The 25,806-nt window shown below is 40.5% G+C and overlaps 1 protein-coding gene across 4 annotated transcripts in view; it reads right to left on the reverse strand.

Annotated features, from left to right (window-relative positions):
- CCDC148 (coiled-coil domain containing 148) overlaps positions 1-25,806 on the reverse strand; it is a 57,990-nt gene that overhangs the window by 4,144 nt on the left and 28,040 nt on the right. For 3 of the 4 annotated variants that reach the window (XM_010301592.2, XM_075757404.1, XM_075757403.1), the window contains 4 exons: positions 13,679-13,819; positions 9,417-9,535; positions 2,979-3,096; positions 208-348 (listed from right to left, as the gene is read on the reverse strand). In XM_010301592.2, the coding sequence (XP_010299894.2) occupies positions 208-348; positions 2,979-3,096; positions 9,417-9,535; positions 13,679-13,819 (519 nt within the window). The remainder of the gene's footprint in view (positions 1-207; positions 349-2,978; positions 3,097-9,416; positions 9,536-13,678; positions 13,820-25,806) is intronic. The other variant, XM_075757402.1, reaches the window with a different exon arrangement.

The following is a 25,806-nucleotide window of genomic DNA, read 5'->3' on the forward strand; positions in this document are numbered from 1 at the left end:
CAGAGAGACTACCCCATCTGTTACTGCTAATGGTTTGGGGCTTGGTTGGTTGGTTTGTTTGGGTTTTTTTTAAACACACATCATACTCTATGTTCTACTGTTAATATGGCTACTTAGCACATATTATTAATATATATTACTACCATATATTGCTGTTAAGATAGATGTGTATACAATAAACTATATAGTATGATTACAGACAATTACCTGCTGTTCACTGTATGTATGCAACTTAAACAGTGGCTTCTGAAGATCAAACTCTTCTCTGGTTCCAATGCCCATCCGAGCTTTAGATGCCACCGTATCAGCCACTACTCTAGCTGGATCTAATTTTGCAACAACGGCAACCTAAAATACACGATGTGAAAATAACAGTTACTCTATCTGTGTAGACCTAAGGTGAGAAAAGGTTATTATCAATAACACACGTCTTTGGAGAACACGATCATTTACCTGGTTTAAAAATTTCAAAAGCTGTCTTATACCACCTTGTATCCACATACAAAAGTTGCAAAGCTTAAAACTTGAATCCAGAGTAAAACCACATTAACAGTGAATAATAACGAGGGAGAATTTTCTTCCTGTTTCCCAGTGGAGACAATTTAATCGGTTGGACTTAATACAGCACTGTGCACGCCCAGAACTGCTGTAAAGCAGAGAACTGCCTGCTGTACGGGCAGGCTTAACACAGAATAACCTGCACATTGGCAACGCCAGTTGTCAGTCCTCGAAAACATAAACCTGAAAGCTGGCTGCATTTCCCTGAAGGGAGAGCTCACGTTGCTACCTCGTCATACCCCGGCAGGAAATAAGCTTGCGCTAAGCTTTAGGCTACCAGAAAACAGCAGTTCCCAAATACGTGCCCTACTGATCTTTGCACCGTAACAGTGGCGCGTGGCTGCGGATGACGCCTCAGCTCTGCATGGATGCTCTAAGAGAAAAGCAACAGCATCCTCAGCTCTCCAGCAGAGACTGACACGAGCTCTGGCCTTCAAACCAGTAACCAAAAGGAACCAGCACACTCATAATTTAGCAAAACCCACATTCCTGGAAGGCCAAACTTCCTTCTTTTTCCTCTGATGGAAACAAAGCCGGTCAGATCGGTAGTTCACCATTTTTACTGACTCACGGGCAACAACATTGAGTGATACGCCACAAACAAGAAAAAACCCAAAAGAATTATTTTAAGTACATCTGTTTTAACTGTTTAATTTCCTGTGGCTAGATCAGTATCAAAGATTCTCTCAGACACTATATTGTGCAAAAGTCAGTTCAGAGTCTACAGATTTCTGATCCTTTTTTCATTGCTTACGTTCTTTGTGTTAAAATATTCAGATATAGGCTAATGCTACCTTGGAAAGTACAGAAAGATGCGTGAGCAAAATAATCAAAGTCAGGACACCATCTGAATGGCTAAAACGAGAAAAAATATTTAAAATTGTGTATGATAATTCCCTCCCTGCTCCCCTTTAATAAAATATCATCTTTGCATTTACAGGCTGTCAAAATATACAGACTGGATGACTTTACTGAAGATTTCCCCCCACACACACATACAACCAAGGGGCATATTTTATGAAGCAGTATTTCATCAGTGTGAAATACAAAGAACAAATATTGGTTAGAAAAATGTAGTGAAGTGGGAGCTCTACCACACCGGTCAAAGGCCATTCCAGAAGCATCTTCTACTTTGGTAAGAGAATTGGGTCAGTCAGAAGAGATCAACAGGTCGTGACTCTCAACCAGCCTCTCGTAAAATCTGACACAAAAGACTACGCAATTCACCCAGTAACTTAGAAAAGACATAATGGAGTTATTATTAAAAATGTATTGACAACCTAAAATAACACTGTTAATACTGAAAAATATTTAATTGAATCAGATTCTTAAAAATAAAGCATTATTGACTGGAAATGAGCCTGAGTTCAAGAGTTTAAAAAAAGTGACTGAAATAACAGACCAAGGATCCCTTTGGTTTATTTATTCTTGTTATGCTCATCTCTCCCACAGATGACGACTTGGAGTATCTGAACTCTGTTACGTTTTCCTTTCTTCCTGAGTTCGCACACCCAAATGCTGAAGTGAAAGCGCTTGTAAGGCCACAAAGAGTGCCCAAGGGACTACGGAGAATTTCACTGGCTTGCACTCTGTATTGGGATGGTTAACCCTGAAGCCAAAGGACATGCTGAAGATGACGTCGAGGCTGCATCAAATACCGTATTTTTAACCATGCACAGTCCCGGGGAGAAAGCTGCTGCATTAGTGCTGTCTAAATTATCCAAAATGAAAAAGGTTTGAAGAGCACCTTTTCTCCCTCCCTTATTTTCCTTTGGCTGCACATTTAGGCTGCAGTTCCTGGAGTATAAAGAATGTGAACTCCAGGTTTTTTCTTTTAATTTTTGGAGGAAAAAACAAGGAGATTAGAAACAAAAATATAAATGAAGGTAAAATTACTCCTTCAAAAGTCAGCAGTAGGAAAAACCCCAAACCACTACATGTACTGTGACAAACATTAGCAAGCATTTTTTGGGATATCCTTTTTAAAATAATGTGCAAACGTTCCTCAGAGAGAGATTTAACTCTCTCTGAAAAAGTTGCCCAAGGTCTGTAAGTTTTCAGAATTTAAAAAGAATTTAGATTAGTCATAAATCTTGCCTAAGACTCAAGGCAGACTTATGATTATAAAAAAAACCCCAAACAACCCCAAAATCAAAGAAATCCCATCCAACTCAGAAAAAATAGTATCCATCTATTTTCAGATATCAACAGCTTCTGCAGTGCAATTTAACTTCATCACCTTCCTGTTGTCAGAGTTACAAAGCATATAGGATTTATAACTTGACAGAATTACTGTTAAAGCCTTTTAACTTTGTCATTTACTTGCTTTTGATAGATTCTTTTTATCTTTCACATAATATGACAGTATGTGGTCGTATCATTACTGTATATGGAAATACTATATAGAGGCAATAAACCACCTGTTGTCTGAGTGCTTCGAGGCATCTCGCTTTTTCCTCCTCTTCACGCACTTCTTGAAGGGCCAGTTCCTTTTTCTCCAGCAACCGCTTTTCTAGCAATGCTTGTCTAAACTTTACCCTGCAACACAGCGTCCACACAAATGGCAAAAACATTAGTCAAGTGTAATTGTAACTTTCTGTTATGATATTTCAGTTTGAAAACTAGTCTGCTGTTTTCTATATTCACCTAATAATAATATGGTGGTTCATCAAAACACTTGAAAAATGCCAGAAATGCTTTTTCATTTGGATGTGTTATTTTTGTTGGAGTTTTTAGGGAAGGGGGTTGGGGGGAGTTCTTTGTTGGGGTTTGTTTTTGTTTTTAAACAGCTTGGCTAATCTTTCAGATTTCATTTCTGGAATGCAGATTTTTCTCTAGCATGCTTTATATAGCCCGGTTACTCTCCCCCCTCCATTTTCTTTGCCAAGAAGAAATGTTCTCTGACATCTGTGTATGGCAGAAGAACTCCTTCCTATAACCCTTTCCGTTAAAAGAAACACATCACTCCCAATCTTCTCACTGGAAGAAGCAAGGAAACTTGAGAATTACATCTTTCTTCAAAAGGGAAAAACTGGAGGTTAGCACAAATAATCCTGAAACTTTAACTATGGCACGAGTTTTGCTGGTCAACTTCTCACAATAGGTTTTTATTGTCCCAACGGTACCACCATGACCGTATTTTCCTAATAACCCTCAGTCCGCTGCCAAATGCTGTTTCTGATGAAGCTGTAGGGTATTCTTTGGTATGTCACTTCGGGTCCTTAAGAGTTGCCATTGCCATGCTTTGCATTCAGAGCATTATCCTACTTTTGCCCTTCAAATTTTAACTTTCCTTTAGAGAAATGGAGAAGAAGGAGCTGCTTCACCTACAGTAAAACATGTATTTTTATTTTCTTACTCTCGAAATTTTAGTAAGCTCAAAGGAGTACATAACTTGTGCTATAAACTGAAAAAATCAGAACTAAACGTAGAGATATGTTGGTAGCTAGAGAAGACCCCTGAATCAATATTCCAATAACAATTATCAGGACAAACAAATTTGTCCCAAGACAGTGGTACAAAGCTGCCTGAGGATGCCTCAGAGAGGCTTCCAGTTTCTTACTGTAGCCACTGTAGTTTAGGCAGATGAATGCTTACAATAATAATCCTCAGAGGTAATCTTGTTCTGGGAGAAAGTCTAAACTGCTTTTTATATGAAGAGAATTTAATAAAAAGCAGATATTAATATTTTTCTGAAAAATGACACAATTATGTTGAAAACCTTTCACTCTGCTTGATCTGACTACTATGATACATGTTCTAAAATACTCTAGAGTTATCAAGTATGAAATTCAGTAGCCTGGAAACTTCTGTAAATTACCAAGAAGGAAAACTGAGGTGCACTTGTCCAGGTCTGATTTCAAATAGTTTGTCTCTGCTGCAGAAGTTTTCACGTACATAGGCACGTAAAGCATTGCTAAAGAGAAACATTGGCTGGCATGCCCATCGCCAGTCTGAACAGGCGTACGCGATCGCAATCCACTGCCAAAGTAAGTGTCAGGCAGACCAGGGCCGAGCAAGGACTTGGCGTCTTGACGCAGCACGTCTTGCTCCCAAGAAGGTGGCTCGTGTTCTCACGACTGTTACCCTAAGGAGTCCATCATCTTGCTCACGCCGGAGAGACCGAGGCCAGTGTTAACAAAGATGAAGTTTCCTTGTCAGAGGGCAATGGCAGAGCTGTGAAATCTATGCGCAGGAAGGCAGAGAACCTTGTAAATACGTATTCAACTGCACACTGTGCTCCTAATTTGGAACATTGTTCCAGTACTTTTTATATTTGGCTCTAAATGTTTACTTGAGCTTTGATTTCACAGTGTCCACATCCAAATAAGGTTGTTAATTCTCTTTCACTCTATTATACTTACTAATATTTTAGCTACTATTTTGTCAAAGTAAACTTAATTTTATAGAAAAGCTTAAAATTAAAATGTCTTAATACTCAATTTTGACTTTAAGTACCACAGTAAGTAACAATTTTAATAAATCCCCAGCTGAAAAATGAGCTTAGCTGATTAGTTTCAGTCAAGCTACCTTTCTGAAGTATTGTGGGTACACACTTATGTAGTTTTTTGATAAGCATAATTTCATTAAAACTCTGCTTTCGGACATTGTCTCATAAATATTCAATAGGAACAAATGACTACTATGTTTATTATGAAAGCTTTAGCAAAACTTAAAAAAATTGGGTTATAACACGGGTAAGTTTTTTGTCCTATATCACAACTTATCCTTTCACTGTTGTCAGTTGAATAAATCTCCTATAAACAGTCAAAAGCATTATCGCAGTCTGCTGTCAAAGGCCCGCTCGTGTTTCCCCCCGTGACAGGCTGACTCAATGCACGGTGTCGCCAAGGCACGAGGCAGCTGGGATAGAGAGCAGCTCACACACCCATTCCAGCATTTCAGAGGTTCACTGGCTCCCATGACAAAACCGACGGATCCTTTGCTAATTAATCCATGCTGCAACTGCAGTCAGGGCGCTGTGGCTACGTCAGGGTGCACAGCCTAACCCAGCCCTCAGCTCTAAAGACGTCCTCAACTGCCACAGCACGAGCTTGAAGCAAAGCTGCCGTGAGCATCAACGCCGCCAGCAGCCCTCTGGTTCGCCCAGCTTTACGAACGGCGAGCGCCCAGTTACTTGTCCACAGCTTTTCTGGATTCCTTCTGCTCTGCAGCCCTTCAACGTGGAGCGCTGGCTGGCGTTTCGGGGGGTTGGTGAGAGCTGTGCTTCAGGAAGGGGAAAACCCTGAAGTGGGGAGAGAGGAAAGGCTACCTGCACGCGTTCCCGGCGAGGAACTGCTGCAAAGAGCGCAAGGGAAGGGAGGGATGCGATACATAAGCACCTTCACCCCCTGCATCTGATAAATGCGATAAACAGAGCTGCATGGCAATCAGCTGCCATTGCTCTGTTTCTGATGGTTAGTCAGATAAATTCTTGCAAAGAGCAATCCTTTCCTCCCGACTCTCCCACCCCTGCGCCCTTTCCATTCAGGGCCAGGGCTGGCAGCAGTTCAGGTGCTGGGTTAAAACGCTTGCAAATGTTTCCCACTCACTGCCTCACTGGAGAACAGGACCGTGCCAATCTATTTCTCATAGGTAGCAAGTAAAAATATTTGCACAATTTCATGCCAATTTAATTCTCGCCCTGCAACATTAATACAAAATCTATTGCTTTGGGGGGGAGCGTTCCTCTAGAATATTTTATGTATATTCAATCCATTCCATACCTAAGGGACCCGATGGAAGACCTGACTGAAATACACTGCATAGATTAGAAAAGGGAGAAGTGGACTCTTAGACAAACATTTGCCCTTTGGGACGCCAATTCCTGAAGCACAGTAAGACTTAAATGCATTTTGTAGTTCTTGATACCACATTAAGAGAGAGCTTCAAAATTTAGTGTCCTAAAGACTCAGGCACGTAGACCTAACTTAAACATCTAGGATAGCTGAATGCATGATCCTGCATACGTATAAAGGACCAGCAGATGTCTATCCGTGCTTAGAGCTCCACGTTCAACGGGCCACATGCAAACGTACCGTGTCAACGCCAACTTCTTACCCTCCAAGCGGTCCCACCAGCTACGTCAGCGTAAAGGGGTTAAGTCCTGCTGAACGCCAGTAAGGAGGACACACGCCATTGATGTAGTACCTGCTGCGTTTCTGGAGCATTGCCCTCTCTGAAGCTGTCATCTACTAAACCTTTAACTTTTACTGAAAAAACCCAAACACACGCATCAGAACTCTCTGCTTTCCTTTTCAAATGTGGCCAGCCCAAACCTTTTATGATACGTACCAGTAATCAGAGCTCTTGTCCAGACAGTTTTAGTCTCAAGTTCTTAGCCTGAAGGAGTTCAAATCTGCATTTTCTGCATTATCAGCAAGCATCGCACCAGCGAGAATATACAATAGTCCAGGTAAGGGCACCTCCAGCCCTGCTTTAATAGCTGGACCACTGTCACCAAACAATACAAAATGAATGGGAGTAGAAGAAAGCAAAAAAGTAGTACGATTTTTGCCTACTTGTTGGGGCGTTTGACAGGATCTGGGCAGATCTGGGTTCTAATCCCAGCCCTCGTGATTTTTTTTAACGCTGTTTTACAAATTTTGCGTGAAATGGCTGTTGGAGAGAGACTAGATACTCTGCTTGGAGCAGAAATCATAGCACAATCCTTCTCCTCTCTCCTGTGTTTCTGAATGCAGATAGCATTGCTTATTAGGATTTTGTGTTGAACTCCAAACTCTTGCCATCTTTTACTTGATCAACGGCTACAGGAACTTACATAAACTTAAACCCACTGGGGTTTAGGCAAGAGCTGGGTGGCCAGCTGCTCGGAAGACAAGAGTTCTAAGATACCCGCAACGTAAAACTGCGGCTCCCTAGGAACTTCCAGGCCAAAAAATGAAATGTCCAATCAGTTACATGTCTCGCTGTCAGACAGTCACTAAGCAAAGTAGTTGTAGAAAACAAATTTGGACTTAGTCACTTGAAATTCTACATCCAGTTTCAGGTGCCTTTAATCCTTTTCTTTGATCTGGTCTTTGCTCTGGCTATTCAGCATCTTGCAATTACCAAGTGAGACCTGAATAAATAGAGCAACACAGTGACTCTACGATAATAATTTCCTTTTTTATAAAACTGATTACTTAAAATTAAGTGCAACTCAGGATAACAGCAAACCATTTTTTAATATCTTCTTGTACCTATTAGAAAATCTATGCGCCATCCAGGCCATATCTTGTACTTGGAGTAGTCACAGTCAGCTCATGATCTGAAAATCTCGTCCTTTCCCAAGAAAGCCTGAAAACAGATCAGCTCAGAACTGCGGTACTGGCCTGTGCCATCCTTCATGGTCAGTTCTGCAGAGACTCAAAACCAATTTATGCGTTGCAACCGGTAAAACATGTAAGAATACCATTAATTTCTACAGGACTGCAGTTCTGCACTGTGAAGTCTTTATACCAGCGTGTCTACCTTAGCTCAGTACAATACGCGTTTTACAACGCCTTATACCATACTTGCAGCACTACAGTACCTAATAACAGTAACATCTCCCTGCCCTTCTATGATTAATGTTTCTGAAGGCTTTGAAGATGAAAAGCATTAAGTAATTTCAAAGAATTATTAATCTCCACAAACAGTAAGCATTTTTCTTTAAACTGTTTTATTTTGTACAGAAGTCAATTTTGGGAAACATAACGCTAAGCATTTACTGACTTTTGATTCATAATAGCCCGAAGGTGTGATTTTTTCCTTCCTGCATTCCTCAACAAACTGTGCCATTTCCTTATATTTTATTCTGCAACGTTTATTAGCATAAGAAAAGAACATTCCCCAACTGTATGGCATAGCGCAGTACACAGCTTTAAAGAAAAGTCATTTTTTCCTGATCAGTTCTGGTGAAAACTCAGTAATTCAGGTATGCGTGTTTCTTTCGCTATGAACTAAAATCATTGCAGGTATGTTTAAGGAACGGTATAGATATGTTTGTAGCCTAAGGACACAGACATTTAAATTTAGCTGTCAGCAAGGTCTCACAACAAAATAAAATCAAAGTAGTGTTGCCCACAGAATGTAGGAAAGATCAGGTTTAGTATTCTAATGCCAATGGTACTTTAACCCTGTTTTAATTACATTTTAATTACATTTCTGGTCCATGCAATTTGGTGGCTCCCTCTGTGTAAAAAAAAGTACACCTGTGATTTGAGAGCAACTATGACCAGACTACATACAGGGTTTTTTTATGCTCCTCTGACAGAGCAATTCCTCTATGAAATCAGGTATTTCTTCAACAGGTCATTAAAGGTCATATTCTGCAATGAAGTCTTGACAAAGATTCATTCAAACGTTAACAGGCTGAAGTCCTAAATTACATCAAACAGGTGGACAGCACCTACAACTAGATGCACAGTTTAAGACCCTCTAAAAGAATAATAAATATCTTTGAGGCTGTTAAGTGCGTAATGTGCTCTCACTTGCCCCTCGAACCAAACAAACCTGATCATAAATAATTTTGCAAAGTGGGAATGTAGAAGGTCTTATTACCCAGCTACAAGTAAAAAAAATCACGAAGGGAGATGGTTTTAATGTGTGTACTCCATCATGATTACAACAGTTTAGCACGTACAAAGGTCTAAAGCTTTAATGAATGTGAATTAATTCAAACCAACAAATAAATTGCATCCAGGACACAATCATGATGCAACCTTGCTGTATAGACTGGAGTAACTGCCAAACAGAAAGAAAAAAAAATTACTTATCTCAATTTGTTCTAATTTAGAAAGTTGTGACATCAAAGCAAATTAGATTATAAGAAGTTCCTATTGATACTATAGGTATTCACATTTAATTTCTTTTACCTTTCTCTGTCTTTAACTGCTTGTTCAGCCATTAATTTTCTTAATTCCTCCAGATGTCGTAGATCTTTCTTCTCCTGCTCTTGCCACTTGAGCTGTTTCTCAGCCCAGTACTTTTTCACCTAGAGTTTGAACAAATACAGTAAACAAAAGAACAATCATTCACAAGCCAAGGTAATGAGAACAAATAAAGTTAGAAAAGCATTAAGTTAAAGAAAATCAGATTTTGATCTTTTTAGAATAAAATTTATTTTTCAGAACAGTATGTGCTAACAAAAGATTTACTAGGAGAACAAGAGGGTGGGGAGTCTCCAGTACAGAAATAGTAAAATCAGAGTGCAGACAGTTTAATGTGAATATAATTTTCAGCTCTGCAAACTGAAGACTACCACTCTTATTTGCTCTTTGTTTTCCTACTCTGCCATCAAAACCTCCACCTACACTGGCTCAAGTGACTGTTCCTTGAGTTAAATGCCCTAGGTTAGCTCACACGGCTGGATCCGTGCCAGCCCGGTTCATTTTGGCTGAGGTGGAGTGCCCGCTGAGGAACAGGAGGAAGCACAGGAGTGGTCCTCACGTGAGCGTGGGGCTTCTCCAAAGCTGAGTGAGAAAGGAAGGCTTCAAGCAAGACTGAGAAACCTGAGCAGGGAAGCTTATCGGAAAAGATGAGGGGTTTTGGATGCAAAATGAGGAATTGGGATTTAAAGTAAATATCGCTGAAATGAAATTCTGAATTCCTCATCTGAAAAAATTCTACGGGATTCCAGTCCTAAAAGCAGGGCAGTTCTTCAAAGACCACTGGTGGAATTTGCAGCAAGCTTGTAAATCCCACCCTGCCATGACACATGTTACAGACGCTACCTTGAAAGAAAACTGCTGCAGTGGTACTTCCCCAAGTTTCTAACGGTGACGTGAGCTAACCTCACAAGCCACCAACCAGCTCGGAAGACTGATACAGCAGGTTTCTTTAGACACAGAAACAAGAATCATCTTCTCATTTTTGAAGTGCTGACTGCAGAATTTTTTAAATACAATTTTCAACAACATCTGAATTATACTGAAATTCAGTAGCATGACTCCAACACTGCATTCCTAAGGAATATATATATATAAAAAAATATTAGGAAAAAAAGTCCTTTAGTTTACCTAATTTCAGCAACTAATTTTCAGGAAGGGTTCAGACATCTGTAGCTAGGAACCTGTGTAGAAGTTCAAAACCAGAGGAATGTATTCAGGGCGTTTCATTCCTCCTTATTATGTTAATAATATAAACCAGTTAAACCTACGTAAGGTGATAGGATAGGACCATAATTCCCCAACTCAGCCTATGAAAGGTATCAATTATACTTATTGGCAACACGACGTTCCAGCCATTTCTTGTATCCTTTTGCCTATGGAAAACCCCAGCACACCTCGGTATAAGACCTCCTGTATTTCCTGATCCTGCAGCCTCTTGCCCTAACTGAAGCTAAGCTGACCTATCCTGCCTGTTCCAGTTATTAACACACAATAATAATAACAACAACACATAATAATGTAACTTATATTCCTGTAATCTCCAATGGGTATCATATATTCTCTTTTCTGCGTTATACTCCATACTCTGCTAGCCCAACAAGAAGAGTTAGGATGACGTGGTAGAACTACAAGGGTTAGTGCTCTTGCAGTTTCTCTTTGTTGTACTTCTCACTCTTTCATTTCCACTTTTTTTTTTTCCTCCATTCCACATGCAGGTACCAGAAGAGAAAGACAACCTGGGACAGAGAAATAATGACATACCTGATGTACTTCCAAATCAGAAACCACAAGAATAGCCAGAGAATGGCATGGTGCTTCATACCACCTCAGGGCTGCATGAGAAACCCCTTAATTCCTTAGACCTTACAGACTTCTTGGCAATTGCTATGACAAATAGAAAGAGAAAAGCTACAAAATTCACTAAAAATTATTGCTTCCAACCTGGCCTTGAACACTTCCACGGAGCCAGGGGCAGCCACAGCTTCTCTGGGCAACCTGTTCCAGTGCTTCACCGCTCTAACAGTAAAGAATTTGTTTCTAACGTCTAATCTAAATCTACCCTCCTTCAGCTGAAACCCATTACCCCTTGTCCTGTCACTACACTCCCTGATAAACAGTCCCTCACCATCTTTCCTGTAGGCCCTTCAGGTACTGGTAAGCCACAATTAGATCTCCCTGGAGCCTTCTCTTCTCCAGGCTGAACAACCCCAACTCTCTCAGCCTGTCCTCATAGGAGAGGTGCTCCAGCCCTCTGATCAGCTTTGTGGCCTCCTCTGGACTCTCTCCAACAGCTCCATGATGTCCTTCTTGTCCTGGGGACCCCAGAGCTGGATGCAGCATTGCAGGGGGGTCTCACCAGAGCAGAGTAGAGGGGCAGGATCACCTCCCTCGACCTGCTGGTCACACCTCTTTTGATGCAGCCCAGGACACGGTTGGCTTTCTGGGCTGTAAGTGCACACTGCTGGCTCACGTTGAGCTTCTTGTCCACCAACACCCCAAGTCCTTCTCCTCAGGGCTGCTCTCCATCCATTCTTGACCCAGCCTATAGCAGCACTTAGGATTGCGCCAACCCACGTGCAGGACCTTGCGCTTGGCCTCGTTGAACTTCATGAGGTTCACATGGTCCCACCTCTCCAGCCTGTCCAGGTCCCTCTGGATGGCATCCCTTCCCTCCAGCGTGTCGACCACACCACACAGCTTAGTGTCGTTGGCAAACTTGCTTCCGCTGTCCGTGTCACTGACAAAGATGTTAAATAGCGCCGGTCCCAGTACCGACCTCTGAGGAACAGCTCTCACTGGTCTCCACTTGGACACTGAACCATTGACCATGACTCTGAGTGCGACCATCCAGCCAATGGCTGCTCAGCTATAATTTCTTTTCTGCTTTTAGTAAGTGTTGTAAATTGTTTTAGTAACAACTTAATCACATTGCTGTAAGTATGGATGGTTTGGGGATTGGTTTTTTTTCCCCCAGCAAGGAATATCGCTGCAATAGATACCTCTACTGACATGAGAATCCATCATATTCTAGGGTGTCTAACTGGCCACGTTGTAGTCCCATCAGTAAACGTTTGCTCCCAGTAAGATATGTTACACAGAAACATGGCAGATAAATAAAGACAAGACGGTAAAGTCAGAAGAGAAAACATGATAATGTAGATAAAGATTTTGTTTTCCTCCTCCACTTGCACAAGCTTTCTGTTGTGTGACACGTACTGATGTCACTGAAGCCTTCAATATACATCATGAAAATACTCTATTAGGAACAGTTTAGCCTTGTTCTCTTAACTTGGCTTCTACCTGACAGGTTATAAGAGCACAGCTCTTAGTGACCCTTCTTGCAAACGCGTTAGCATGAGCAGTCCCGCAAGAGTAAAAGAGACTATGTACTCATCAGCATTTGAAAGACAAAGCAGTAAGAATCTATGACATTCTCCAACTTATTTTTTCCAGAAGTAATTCTGAAGTCTTAACAAATACATCACAGGTGAGTTGGACTCTAAGCAAGACAGATTTCAGTGTAAAAAATAATCAGAAAAAGAGGTAAAATTTTAATAAAAACCACTCCTGGATTTTTGCCCTATCATTAAAATAAGAAGGTCAACACAAATACACGTGACACAGCTTGATTTTCTAAAAGCATTACGTTCACTATAGTGGATTTTTTATTTTCTATTAAGCTGAAGTTTGGGCTTCTGCGTCAAAGCCATTTCCTAAGTAGTCACCACACAAGTACTTAGAATAACACAACGTACATTTCTGGCATCCTGAAATGGTTAATATTACCATTGTGCTTCAGGCCCACTTTTAAGGTCCTTGTGCTGCAAAGTGCAGTGCGCTATCTTGCAGACAATATACCGCAAGGCTCATTTGCTGCATTGCAGCATACTTAACTGCAGCATTGGAAGCCTTCATAGGCTTTGCCACATCGCTAAAAAGCACAAATCCCTAAGTTAGAAATCCAGTTGTGCCTCTGCGCTGATTTTTTGTGACACGGAGATAGTCACATACGCTTATTAGTTTACACCTTTGGTTTTTTTTAGAAACGTAATGAAGTAACATAACTGGTGTAAGAGCAGGCAGCTTTAAAGCTAAAATGGACAGTAGCAAGAGTCAACTAACCATTTGCTCATCTCTGTACTAATACTTAATACTTCACAAGAATACACGGTAGTGAGATCAGGTAAAGATTTTAAAGGCAAATGTGCACATTAACATATGCAAAAATGTACAAAAGCATCTCATACTTTCTCTTTCTCCTGAGCTCTACGAATCATTTCCTGTTCTTTTTGTAGCCTTTCTTTCTCATCTTTCTTTTCTTTTCTTCTGGCAGCTACAGCAGCTTCTAGTTTCGCAGCCTCTTCCTGCTGCGCTTTCCACTGTAGAACCTGGAAGAAACGGTTGAAAAGACAGTCCTGCAGCAGACTTGTGTAATACCGTGACCCTGCCAAACCGAGACTAGGAAGGAAACCCATATAAGCCACTTACAAACTAAGATTTATAATCTTATCAGCAATATATAACCACTTACTTAGCACCACCTTTCCACATGTGAATGTGCCGTTCGCAGCTGACTGGCATAACGTGAAGAGACTAGGTAAAATTGCCAAAACCATCTTTGTAACAGATCTTAAATTCGGTAACATGTAAATTCCTTAACAAACCCATGAACGAATGGAGACCAACGCTAACAGACGACAGTCTGCTCGCATCCTTCAACGCGGGCATTTCTGGAACAGCACTTCGCTTCCAAGCAGGGCTCTGCAGAAATCAGCGGACTCCAGTGACAGAGACCTCACCTTTTGTCAGCTTTCAAACTGTGCAAGATTAGTCTAGGAGCCCCGACAGCTGACCCAGGGCCGGGACCTGGTACACCTGACGTCCCACTCTTCCGCGGGAAGCGAGACCCCGGCTGCAGCTCAGCCACCCGGCAGCCGCCCGCGCCGTACGTGAAGCATGAGCAGAGGCGCGGCAGGGACCGGCTCAGCGGCACCTCTCGTTACACACAGGGCCTGCCATACTTTATAAAACACGTCAGGGACGGGATGGATCGCTTGGCTCAGCATGCCAAAACTCCATTCTTGACATATTCCTGACACGCTGTATTGGTTACACAAGGCAACACGTCCTCAGTAATGGGCAGTGACCTATTTTCAGTGTTCTCGAGCACGCCGTTCTCAGACAGCGTGGATCCCCGATTTACCTTGGTGGTGTCAAGAGCAGTTCTACGCTCATCTGTTTCACATGGGTTTCAACAGGATTAACGACGTCTCCTTTTTGTTGGCTGGCCAGCTCTCTTTGCAATGGATTTGTCAAGTGCTAACAGAACTCCGTATTCCTCAAAGGAACAAGCATTTCAGCCATTTTTCGTCTGGTTTTCTATGCTACAGGAAGTACTTTAATACTAAAATATTAAAATACTTGACACATTTTTTCCACCTTCACTGCATTTCACTAGCTGTGTGCACAGACTCTATTAATTTTTCTGCTCTGTGCTTGTGGAAGGTTTTTGTTCAGAAATCCAGCGCTCCCTGTGGTCCCAGGTTCTCAGTGAGCTGCATCTCTGAGCGATGCCATGTTTGCCCCAAATTTTGCTTAAATAGCAATTATATTTTGGTCTTTGCAAAGTGTCCCAGTAGATTAAACACTGATATGACTTTTCATGTGGTGCAAAGTAATAACATGAAAATAACATGCAGTTTTAGAGTGGCTGTAAAATTAAACTCTTTCTTTATTAAAAGATTTAAGGATATCTTGTTAAAGAGATACTCTGCCTGTAATGAATGCCATATGTACACGGGACTAAGCAGTAGTTACTTTTGCCTCCTGCAACCTGAGTTTATCTTTAAAAGTTCAATGCAGTTTGCCGCAATACTCAAGCATAAGCATTAATTGGTGTGGTTTTATGCTGTCATAAAAACTACTGAGTTTTGGGGTTCTTCAAGCAACTTTCGCTTACACTGTTATTCACCTAGAGTACATACAACTTTTTCCAGCTTCAACTCCATCCCCAAAGTTAAGAACTATGATTTAGCTGAGCATTAAACTCTTTTTAACCTATATATAAATAACAATTTATATATAACTAGTATAATATTTTATAACTAATTCTCAGTGCAGGTCTGGTCATAAATGTGTTTCACCTTCTGAAATCTCCTTTCTCTCCTTTCTAGAAAGGAAGGAAAAAAAAAAGCTAGGAAACAGCCATCTTTACTAATTAGATGTTTTACAGGAAGAGAGCAAAGGCCCAACTCAATAGTTATTCTTACAACCAGGAAAACTTAGGCAGCTAGGAGAAAAAAAGGCACAAGATCCTGAAAACCCAAACCTCTCCTCTTCCCTCCTCTCTCCACCGTATTAGGACAATGCTACTAATTATTTTATGGGGCAGCGGGGTGGAAACAGAGATACGTTTGTCTGTGCCAACAAGTATTGATGGCACTGAAGGAATGTCAAAAAATGTAGTGGGATGGTCTGCAAGGAGGGAATGCAAACGTGCATACATGGATGCTGCAGTTGGGCACGGATACTTGAGAATGTGCAAGAGGGATCAGTTAGGACACATACATGCAAACTGCACGTGTCCATATGTATTTGAGTGTGCAGTAATGTAATGGCAGACAGCACAGAAACAGCTATTTTTCTTTTAGCTATTCTTACAAAATGATTTCAAACTGGATTTCAAACTTGTACAGCATGGAAAGAAAAATTAAAAATGTTCCTGCAGTGCTCCTTAGCACAGATACTGCTCTTCATATATGATCTTTCTCCTCAGAATTTTGAAAATGTTCCCTTAAACAGGATCTCACGTATATAATACTAACAACAACAACAACAGTAATTGTTAATGAAAGACACATTTGGTAGAGCTTCTTTGGCAGTGGTAAAACTATTCCTTCATTCCTAAAAAGAAAAAAGCACAACTCCCCCACCCCGCCAATCCTTTACCCAGCCAGCCATGGGTATGTAAGCTTTCTATAAGAACTGGGGAGCACACCGAGCCCTTGTGGGACACACAGAACACCTGTTCTCCCTCCCCTCGGTTTTCCATTAATTAGAAGTGACATATTAACATAAATAACCCTTAGACAGAAGTACAGTAATATAAATACCTCTAAGCATTTGCATTAAATCTTTTCATTTTTTCAGAAAAGAGAACTAAATATGACTGGTCCCACTCCAATATATACTGCATATGAATCATTTAATTTCTTCAAATAGGTTATTAAAAGAAGTACTGGGCAAAAATTTTTGCTAAGTAGTATGTTTCCCCCCAGTAATATCATGCTTTTGGTCATCCCAAATACATTAATGAAGTCAAGCAGTATGTTCCAAATAGTTTCCAATTTTTTATTTAATGACTTGATTAATCAAGACTGCCATATCACAGCATAAATACCTTGAGCCCTTTTACCCAGGCTGCGGGACATCCACATTCAATTCTTTATTCTGTAAAAAGGAATCTGAAGCCATGTTTACAGTTAAAATTATTCCAGGTTGCAGAAAACGGAGCAGCTGAGGTTGGAGGGACCTCTCAAGCCCATTGCTTCTCCTCCTGTCACTGGGCACCTCTGAAAAGACCTGGCTCTGTCCTCTTTGCACCCTCCCTCCAGGGACTTAGACACGAGCCTTCTCTTCTCCAGGCTGAGCAGTCCCAGCTCTCTCTGCCTTTCCTCGCAGGAGAGCTGCTCCAGCACCTTCAACATCTTAATGGTCCTTTGCTGAACTTGCTGCACTAAGAAAGAAATAATGAAACACTTTTTGAGGCAGGGACCTGTATCCAGCTGTCCCCAATATTAAGAACATCCTCATTTCTAGACTAGTTTGAACCAGGGTCTTCTCATTCCTGACACTATAGCTGTTCCACTTGAAAATCACCAAGAAGCAGAAGAGTGTCTCTTCCAGTGTCCAGACGTTCACTTGGGAACGTCTTCTCTGCTGTCCACTGTCTTCTTTACTGTCAAAGAATTATTCTGGTGTAGAGAGGAACACATTTTCTCTGTAGTTCAGTCCTCACATCATTCTCCCATACCAGTTCCCATACTCGGTTCTGGGACTCAAGTCATTCTCTCCTGTCACCCGAGATCTTATTTCTGTAAGTTTGTTCACAAGTTAAAAACATCAAGTCAACAGGCAGATGCTGTAAGATTTAAGCAAGTTCCAAGAAAAAGAATCAGGCATTTGGCTAAGTTTTTAAGCATAACAGAAATGCGTTTGCTTGAGGAATATGCAAAGCAAGGATTCTTGTGATGTAGTTCAGCGTAGGGGCACTGCCAAAAGGGCAGGAAAGCAGCAGGTAAGAGGATCTAACACGCTTTCTTGGGACAGTTGTCTGAAGAGAGCCACTGAAGGTGAGGGATAGTCACATATAAGGAGCAGGACGTATTCAGACCTCTATTTCAGGGTTTTCTGTAGTTCTGACACTGATAACAAATTCAGCACTAGATGGGGTCTAACCAGCTTGCTTAGCTGGGCAAGAATGAAAATCGATAAATGAGGACTTAAGCAAAAAATTGCTACGTGGCAAAGGTTTATTAGAGGGATCCTACAGAGGAAGCCAGCAGGTATGGGCCTCTCTCACACAGAGGGAATGACAAACGGATTGGTATGTCTAAGCCACACCAGAATAAGAATACCATCAAGTGGGGAAAGAAACCCACAGCAGCTCCACATCCTAAAGCAAGTTCCAATGGAAGTGTCAGCAGAAGAATATGTATTGCTCTTAATGAAAGCAGACAATTACAATTTCTATCTGTCCTTCTAAACAGAAATATAGAACAATAATAAAAATAGAACGAGGATTACATGAGATGACCATACTAGCAGATAAGAGACTTCTAGAGGGACGGTGTAAATTTTCACAAGACCCTATTTTCTTGAGCTTAGCTGTAATAGCTGAAGTTTCACCCACACTGTGAAACTTTTAACACAAGGTCTTCGTCTAAATAGAAATTTTTATTTAGCAATTTTGACAGTGGTCTGCTCATGCATTTTAGCAGTTTAAGAATCTAAAATAAAACGCTAAATTGTTTTGGTTACCCTTCACTTGCTACACTAATAAACTTAAAAAGGAATGTTTTGAAAATGAATATGGAAGAACATGCAATCATTCCTACCTCACTTTTGAAACAGACTGAAGCAAAAACATATACATGAAGCTTTAAAATCTAACAACAAACAAAAAATGAATGAAATCTGCTAAAAGTCTACTCAGATTGGAGCTAGAATAAACTGCAGAAGCATTTAAAGGAACTATAGACTTCTGGAATAACATCATTGAGATTTTGTGAACTGAAATGAGGTAACCATCAAACTATGTAACAAAACAATTGCTTTTTTAAAAACTTGTATTTTCCTACACCCTGGTTCACACTCCTTTCAAATTCTCTCCAATAACGAGATATGCACCAATGTAAGCAGGCTGATGGCACAATGCAGCTTCAGTTTTCTCCACCTCTGAGAATCCTCTTCATCCTTTATTGGTCTTCTCTAGATGTTAATTTACCCATTAACCAGGGATCTTATTTAGTTGTTTGATTGCAGCCATTAGTTAGCATGGCGAGTCCATCAAACTGGTCTCAGTAAGAGCTGCAGCTGATACTTCAGGGGAACTGCTGACTGGATGTTGAGAACAGAACTGGCCCAGACAACAACTGACTGAAGGAAAGCAAACAATGACAAAGCAGTAAGCAGATACAGATACTAATCTAGTCTAAAACAATCTCAGGCCTCCTTATTCATTCATTTTGATTAGCAGTTGTTTGCATGGCATATTTTACACACCAATCTCATGACAGGCCATAATCACTCTCCCTGGTTATTTTCACATAGCTCTTCTGGTAAAGCCTTTTGATTCAGGCAGAAATCAATACTGGGGCACAATCTAGATTTTCAACAGGTTTCATATGAACAAGCGAGCATAACCAAGCATCAAATGTATAACTTGACTCTGCTGACAACACATTAATCGTGCAATGATGTGCCAATAATTCAGTGCATATCTCTGTTACCTTCTACAATGCTGTCTACACTGCCCTAAATCACTCCTAAACACATCCATTTATTCAGTGGGAAGAATCTGCTTTCCATTTTTATCTAGTTAGGTTTTTTGAATGCATGAGCCCATTGCCAATCAAGAAAACAGGTAATGACAGAGGGAAGAAAAGTTTAATTTATTATACTTTCCCACAATATGCATTTATTCTTTCCTGTAGGCAGCATATGAAGCTAGTTTACATTATCCCTGCCCCTCCCACGTTCATCTAATCCATGTCTTTTCATCAAGGCAAAAAAGGAGGCACCTCCTTTTAAAAAATGATTCACAATTGCAACAAAAAAGGAAACATTGGTAAAAAACAGAAAAGCACTGTTTGCATAATATTTACAAAATGTGATTCAGCAGGTTGGCATTATGCCCCATCTTCCCCACACGAAGAGTTAAAGTCATATAGGACAAAATGTTCTTAACAGAGCTGAGCTAAATGAAAGTGCTTTACTATGTAAGAAATATCAAAAATTAGGAATTGAACTGTTGATTCAAATGTCAATATATTTCACTTTTTAAACCACATTCGAACACTAAAACATCTCTCTGCTAGAGAGGAGGTGTCCCGCAGTCTCGTGAGTTTGTGGGCCAGCCTGCCTATAGAGGAGAACTTTAAGGGAGCACCATCCCCAAGTGGCGGCAGGGGCCAGAATGAAGAGAGTCCCAAACCGGTCCCATGATCCATATTGTCACAGGTTCAAAAATCAGGAGCTAGACTAGCTTAAGTCATGGTAACAAAGGATACAGTAGACTGCCTCTTACAGAAACCCAGCCGGCATCTGTATTTACCTTGCAAACTACGCCTGGCTGTGAGTTTGTACAAGACATGGCACCCTGGAAAGCCAATCCTATCTGAGAGCCTGGGGGTGCTGCTGCAAAATAAACAACGACGACAAAGGGCGGGCACTGAAATGGAGCAATCTCTGTGGCATGCATTTCCATACTTTTAATATTTTGCTGTTCAAAAGTGACTACCTGATGCTGAATTTCCAGCATTCCTACAATTTAAGCTTTTCCAGAAAACCCACTATATTCACCAGGTTTTTCCTCCAGAGGTAGTATCGTACAGATGTGAAGAACAAGAAGAAATCCCGAACAATAATTCTGATTCAATCCTAGCAGTAATCTGGGACCACAGAACGCACAAAAAAAATTAGTGTGTTCTTGATTCCTTCATTCCTACAAGTGCAAAATCAGAAGGGTAGCGTTTACTGTGTCGACAGTAAATGTTCTGTTTAAATATTAAAAAACTCTAGTAGTTAAACTAATATTCAAAATACACTAAAACCTGGATGCCCTATTGCCTGTTTTGCAAAAAACCCCTTACATTTTAGCAGTATAAGCACTGCCAACATTAAGTTCTGAAAGTTTTTAATTACAACCGGCATTTCAAGTACATTTCACAGCTCATGCATTATTAGAGGAGCTTTAGCCAAGTGAATTATTAAATTGCTGTGCAGAACAGAATGGGTACATACCTATTTTCAGTTCATTATTTCAATATTGCATATTACAATAATGTAAAGTACACTGCAAACTAATTAAAGTAATAAATTAGTTCTTTCACTCTAACATCTGAATAGTAATAATGTATTTACCACATACTTAATGCTACAGATACATCTCTTTTAATGCCAAAACAACTTTTGAGATACTTTCCTTGGGAATTCCCATTAAATTAGGACATGGTAACACAGCACCATGTAAGGTTTTCTCTTTAAGCAACACTGACTTACATTCTAAACAGATCTTGAAGCTGCCAAGGGTGACACAAGAGAGCTGGCATCCAGCTCCTTCTAGCAACTAAACTGCACAGCTCGGTAAACAAGAACACTGGACAACTGACTCGTGTAGGGAGGGTCTGCGAGGTAAAGGTCATGCAAGGAGCAAAAATGAGGCAAAAATACCCTACAGACAAAAAGGACATAAAACGACCAGGAGGAACAGTGTCACAAAGCAACTACACAGAGCTCCAAATCTGTATTTTTTGCTGGCTACACTGTGCCACACAGATATAATAAGCTGCTAGAATTCAGATTCTAAGCAAGAATTCCCAATACTCCCAATAAAGCCAGTACTGTGCCGTAACTAAAGGCATGAAAAGAAAATCCTCAGATATCCCCACCCTGATTCTCTCTAGCTCACTCCTTGAACCTTATAAAATGACCCAATCCCAATACATTTTCAGAATCTCCCACAGCTTTATTAATCTCTGAAACATTTCTGCACACTGTTCCTTAATGTTATTATGCTTTGCATGTTTTTTCTTTCTTCAGACTGTTCACAGCTGATTCCAAGAACGCTTGGAAAAAATTTTAGAGGGTCTCTCCAAGAAAAATAACTTCACAAATAAAGATGCTACACATCACAAAAGCACCACCACAAAATCTGAATGAGTTGAGGGAGCATGCGGCAGAGTGCTATTCCAGCACTGGTGAAAGAACCGGCATTGTCATGGTGGCGCACCGTGCAACTGAAAGCAAGAGCAACTGCAGCAGGGTTGCATGCTCAGAAATGTTGAAATGGGATTGTAAGAATACTAGAGATTCAAACACTATTTAAAGGAATTTGATATAAAAAAATCCTAAGCATAAAACAAGGAAACAGAGAATGCATCTACATATATTTGTCCCACAGTTCTCACTGGCTGTTCTGCAAAGTGGGTAGGAAATCCCAACAAGTAACAGCCACGAAGCGTTATTTCATGTTTCACAGTTGGGACAGCACAGGCTACCTGAGCTTAGTGTTATATTGTGCATGCCATCTGCACCAAATATTGGTATAAGTAGCAATAAAATTCCTATTGTGTGGCAAAGCTCCACGTTAAGCTACTGAAGGGACCTTTGAAAACAGAGAACAAGGTCAGCAGTTTGTCCAGATAGAGCCCATGCAGTCATTCAGAACCATGAAATAAGCTCTGGAAAGGCTGAGCACCAAATTGCATGGGAAGGCACACCCACTCCCTTTGCATAGGATTAATCAGGCTAGAGTCCTCTAGGTCATCTAAGGCTTTCCTACAGCTACTTACGCTGTGCTCATATGAAGCTCAAAAGAAAGAGGAAGCTTGGAATCAATGGAGTCCAAAGGCACAGCAAGAAGTGTCCACAGTTCAGATAACCAGGCTGATCTTCTATTGCCAGGACTAGCTCCTCTCCTTTCTTACCCTCCTTCCCAACTTCATTGCGTCATCATCATCTTCTCTGGCCAGCTTTTCTGCCCTGCTTCTCAATGAATGTAGAATTGAGAGTTACCGCATTTATGCTAAGTCAGAGATACCTCTTCATCTTTCCAGATGGAAGCCACAAGACACAGAGGGGAAAAAAATGCCTCTTAATTGCACGTTTGGATTCAAATCACATCAACCATGACATTTTTCCTTTCTGTTTTTAAGATAAGGACTGCTGCCTCAGAACAAGTTGGTGGTCTAAGGAATTCTATTTACAGAGAAAGGGCCCTTTTAGAGCTATGCATCTCTAGTGTGTCCTGAAAACCAGAATTAAGCAAAACAGATGTAAAAGGTGATTAAGTGATAAAAAGTTATGGGCTAAAGGAATTACAGGATTGCAACATCAGGTCTTCCGTAAAGATATTCTTCTCCGTTCAGTTCCTAATAGACACATCATCCAGTCAATGAAGATTTAATAAATTTGGCAAACTTCTTATTTCCTCACACAAGAGAAGGTCATTACTTTATTATAGAACTGGCCAAAGAGCACAGTCAAACTGAGATCACTAGAAGATTAACATGGAAAACTCATTAAAAGGTGACTTTCATTACCAGCAGTGTAGCCTCTTCACTTGCAATATAGATTAGTCGTTAATACTTCAGATAAAAGTAGTGCCTGCTGATCTATGTCTCTTGCCTGAGCAACTCCCTTCCATTCTAAGGTGGAAAAAACCAGAAAGATTTTTAAGAAAAGAGGAAAGGAAATGTAGAGGAAAATAAAAAATTAAAGACCTAGTCTCCCATAGAAGAACAAGGATTCGCCCAAATGATTTCTATTAAGGTTAATAGAAGTTAAGCACATAAATTCCACTTGGGTTAATGGGATAATAAATGCCTTAGACTTAAATATTTTATAAATGAACAGCACAATAGAAGTCTGTGTTACAAAACTGGAACAATTTTTTTAAGACACTAATTATACAGAAATGTCTATTCAATGACTACTAAAAAGAAGTACATTCTACTAAAAAAAAAAAGTGTTTTCAAACTTACTTGTATTCACCCACAATTTCTCATTACAAACCCCACTTTGAGTACTCAAACTTTTAAGACTTTCTGCTAGGGACTAGGAAGAAGGAAATGAATGCATGTTGTAAAACGTTTGCATCTCCAGGACAAAATTGCTACAGCTTTTCTCAAACAAGTGAGTCTCCACAGTATTTGCACAGCAACCCCGGCACTCACAGAAGCAATGGCTGGATATGCTCTTTACTGATGGTTTGGGCATGCATGAAAAGTATGAAATTTAGGAAACGCTGGACCTACCGGTAATGTGCCAATGTGCAGGAGTTTCAACAGCTCTCAGACATGCAGAACTCACAGCACAGGTACTGGAGAGTGGATTTACGCTTGTGCAGTGGGCATCCCTGCGTTTCCGGATTTCCAGTTAATGACTTGTTTGTCAAGACTTTGGAAATCACAGGCAAATTTTTCCCCTACAAAGCTGACATCTCCAAAGAAACTGGGATGAATAGTGGACCTGCTACTGATGAATAATTGTATCAACTGAAAATGAAAAAACCAACTTGCACTAATCAAACCCACCACACATTGAAATATAAAATATTAACAGTGGTATTCTTGGAAATAAAATTAGAAAGTGTATGCATACATTCCTAAACATAAAGATAATGAGACAGGTGCCTCAGGGTGTGAATACTAGAGCTTATAAAAAGGAAAAAAATTAAAATGTATATTAAGAACAGTTCCCTAGAGTCTAAAATATTACATAGCAGGGGGGAGTTTGTCAAAACTGTGAAAAAGCCATCATTTTTTAAATTTAGAAAGTCCTTTTTTATAAGCATACATACTGTTTAGATTTTCTTGTGTGTCAGTAACCTTATGAACTGACACGAATGTTTCAAATGGCAAATGTGTCAATTCCTAGTTTACTGTGGAAGGAAGTTCAGATTTACAAGGGGGGTTCCATATTAAATATCATGACCACGTAGGAAATATTTAGCAAGAATCATTGCTGTTACACGTTCAGGTTCATATGCTGTCGTTCCTGCCTCCTGCCAGCAAGTTAAGCAGCACGCTGATCAGACGTCCTGCTGTCTGCGCTCCATTACACAACGCTGAAAGTACTGCGCGCCCTTAGCTGCACGGCAAACACCAAGCACGCAAACTCCATGCTAACGCCTAATCCTAAACACAAACCCCCAACACCGCCTGCGACAGAGGTTACAGGGCAGCAGTCACTGAAACAGCAGGTCACTCGGCAGTCCAGCAGCGAGAATGATCTCTTTCCTTGGAACAAGACTTAGCTCTGCTGTCGTGGTAAAGAACTCATCTGTATTACCATTCTAGAGAGCGCAGCACCTCCTGAGACCACACAGTTAATACAGGACATCAACAGGTATGTCAACAAGATCAACTACTGTGATACTAACGGATGGTGATCTGAAGTCTCCAGTAACTTTCAACTCTAAGAACCTGTTCCTTCTTCTCTAGGCTGGGGATTCTTCTACCCTGAAACCTTCTGATCAGCACCTGGAATCGCGTCCAGACTCCGCAGGGTCTTGAGTGACAAAACAGCAAATGGTACAAGCTAACAGCATTCCAGTTCTGATTTACACAAGACCTATGAGAGGTCCAGTACTAGAGCACGTGGCAATGGGATAATTAAGAAATAATACACTTGCAAGTTTGTTAATCTCAGAAGATAATCTCCTTCTGGCTGTGATTACAAAAACAGTGAAAGTTCACACCCCTAGCAGATTTTTGACTGGTACTCTCGAGCAGCTTGTGCTCCACGGGCTACCTCTAAGAGGTCTGCAAGAAATAATGGAGAAAAACAAGGCTATTGGCACCAGGATTAATTTTGTTACATTTAAAAAAAAAAAAAAATCCATATCCACCTCTAGAAAAATATTAATTTGAAAATCAGAAAGTGGCCAAAAGTAACTGTTTTGATCATTAACAGAACTGTAGACATTTTCTTCAGCTATAAAAGTGTTTAAATCTCAAAAAGGATATGAGAGAAAAGCATTTGAGCATAATCCTCAGTTATAACCTGAAGAGTAAAAAAACTACACTACTTTCAGTTAGGAAACAGTCACAAGGGCTAGGATTGGTACCTATAAAACTTGTGATCCAGTTTA

The sequence above is a fragment of the Balearica regulorum genome, chromosome 6 (assembly GCF_011004875.1).
Source record: "Balearica regulorum gibbericeps isolate bBalReg1 chromosome 6, bBalReg1.pri, whole genome shotgun sequence".
Lineage (NCBI taxonomy): Eukaryota > Metazoa > Chordata > Aves > Gruiformes > Gruidae > Balearica > Balearica regulorum.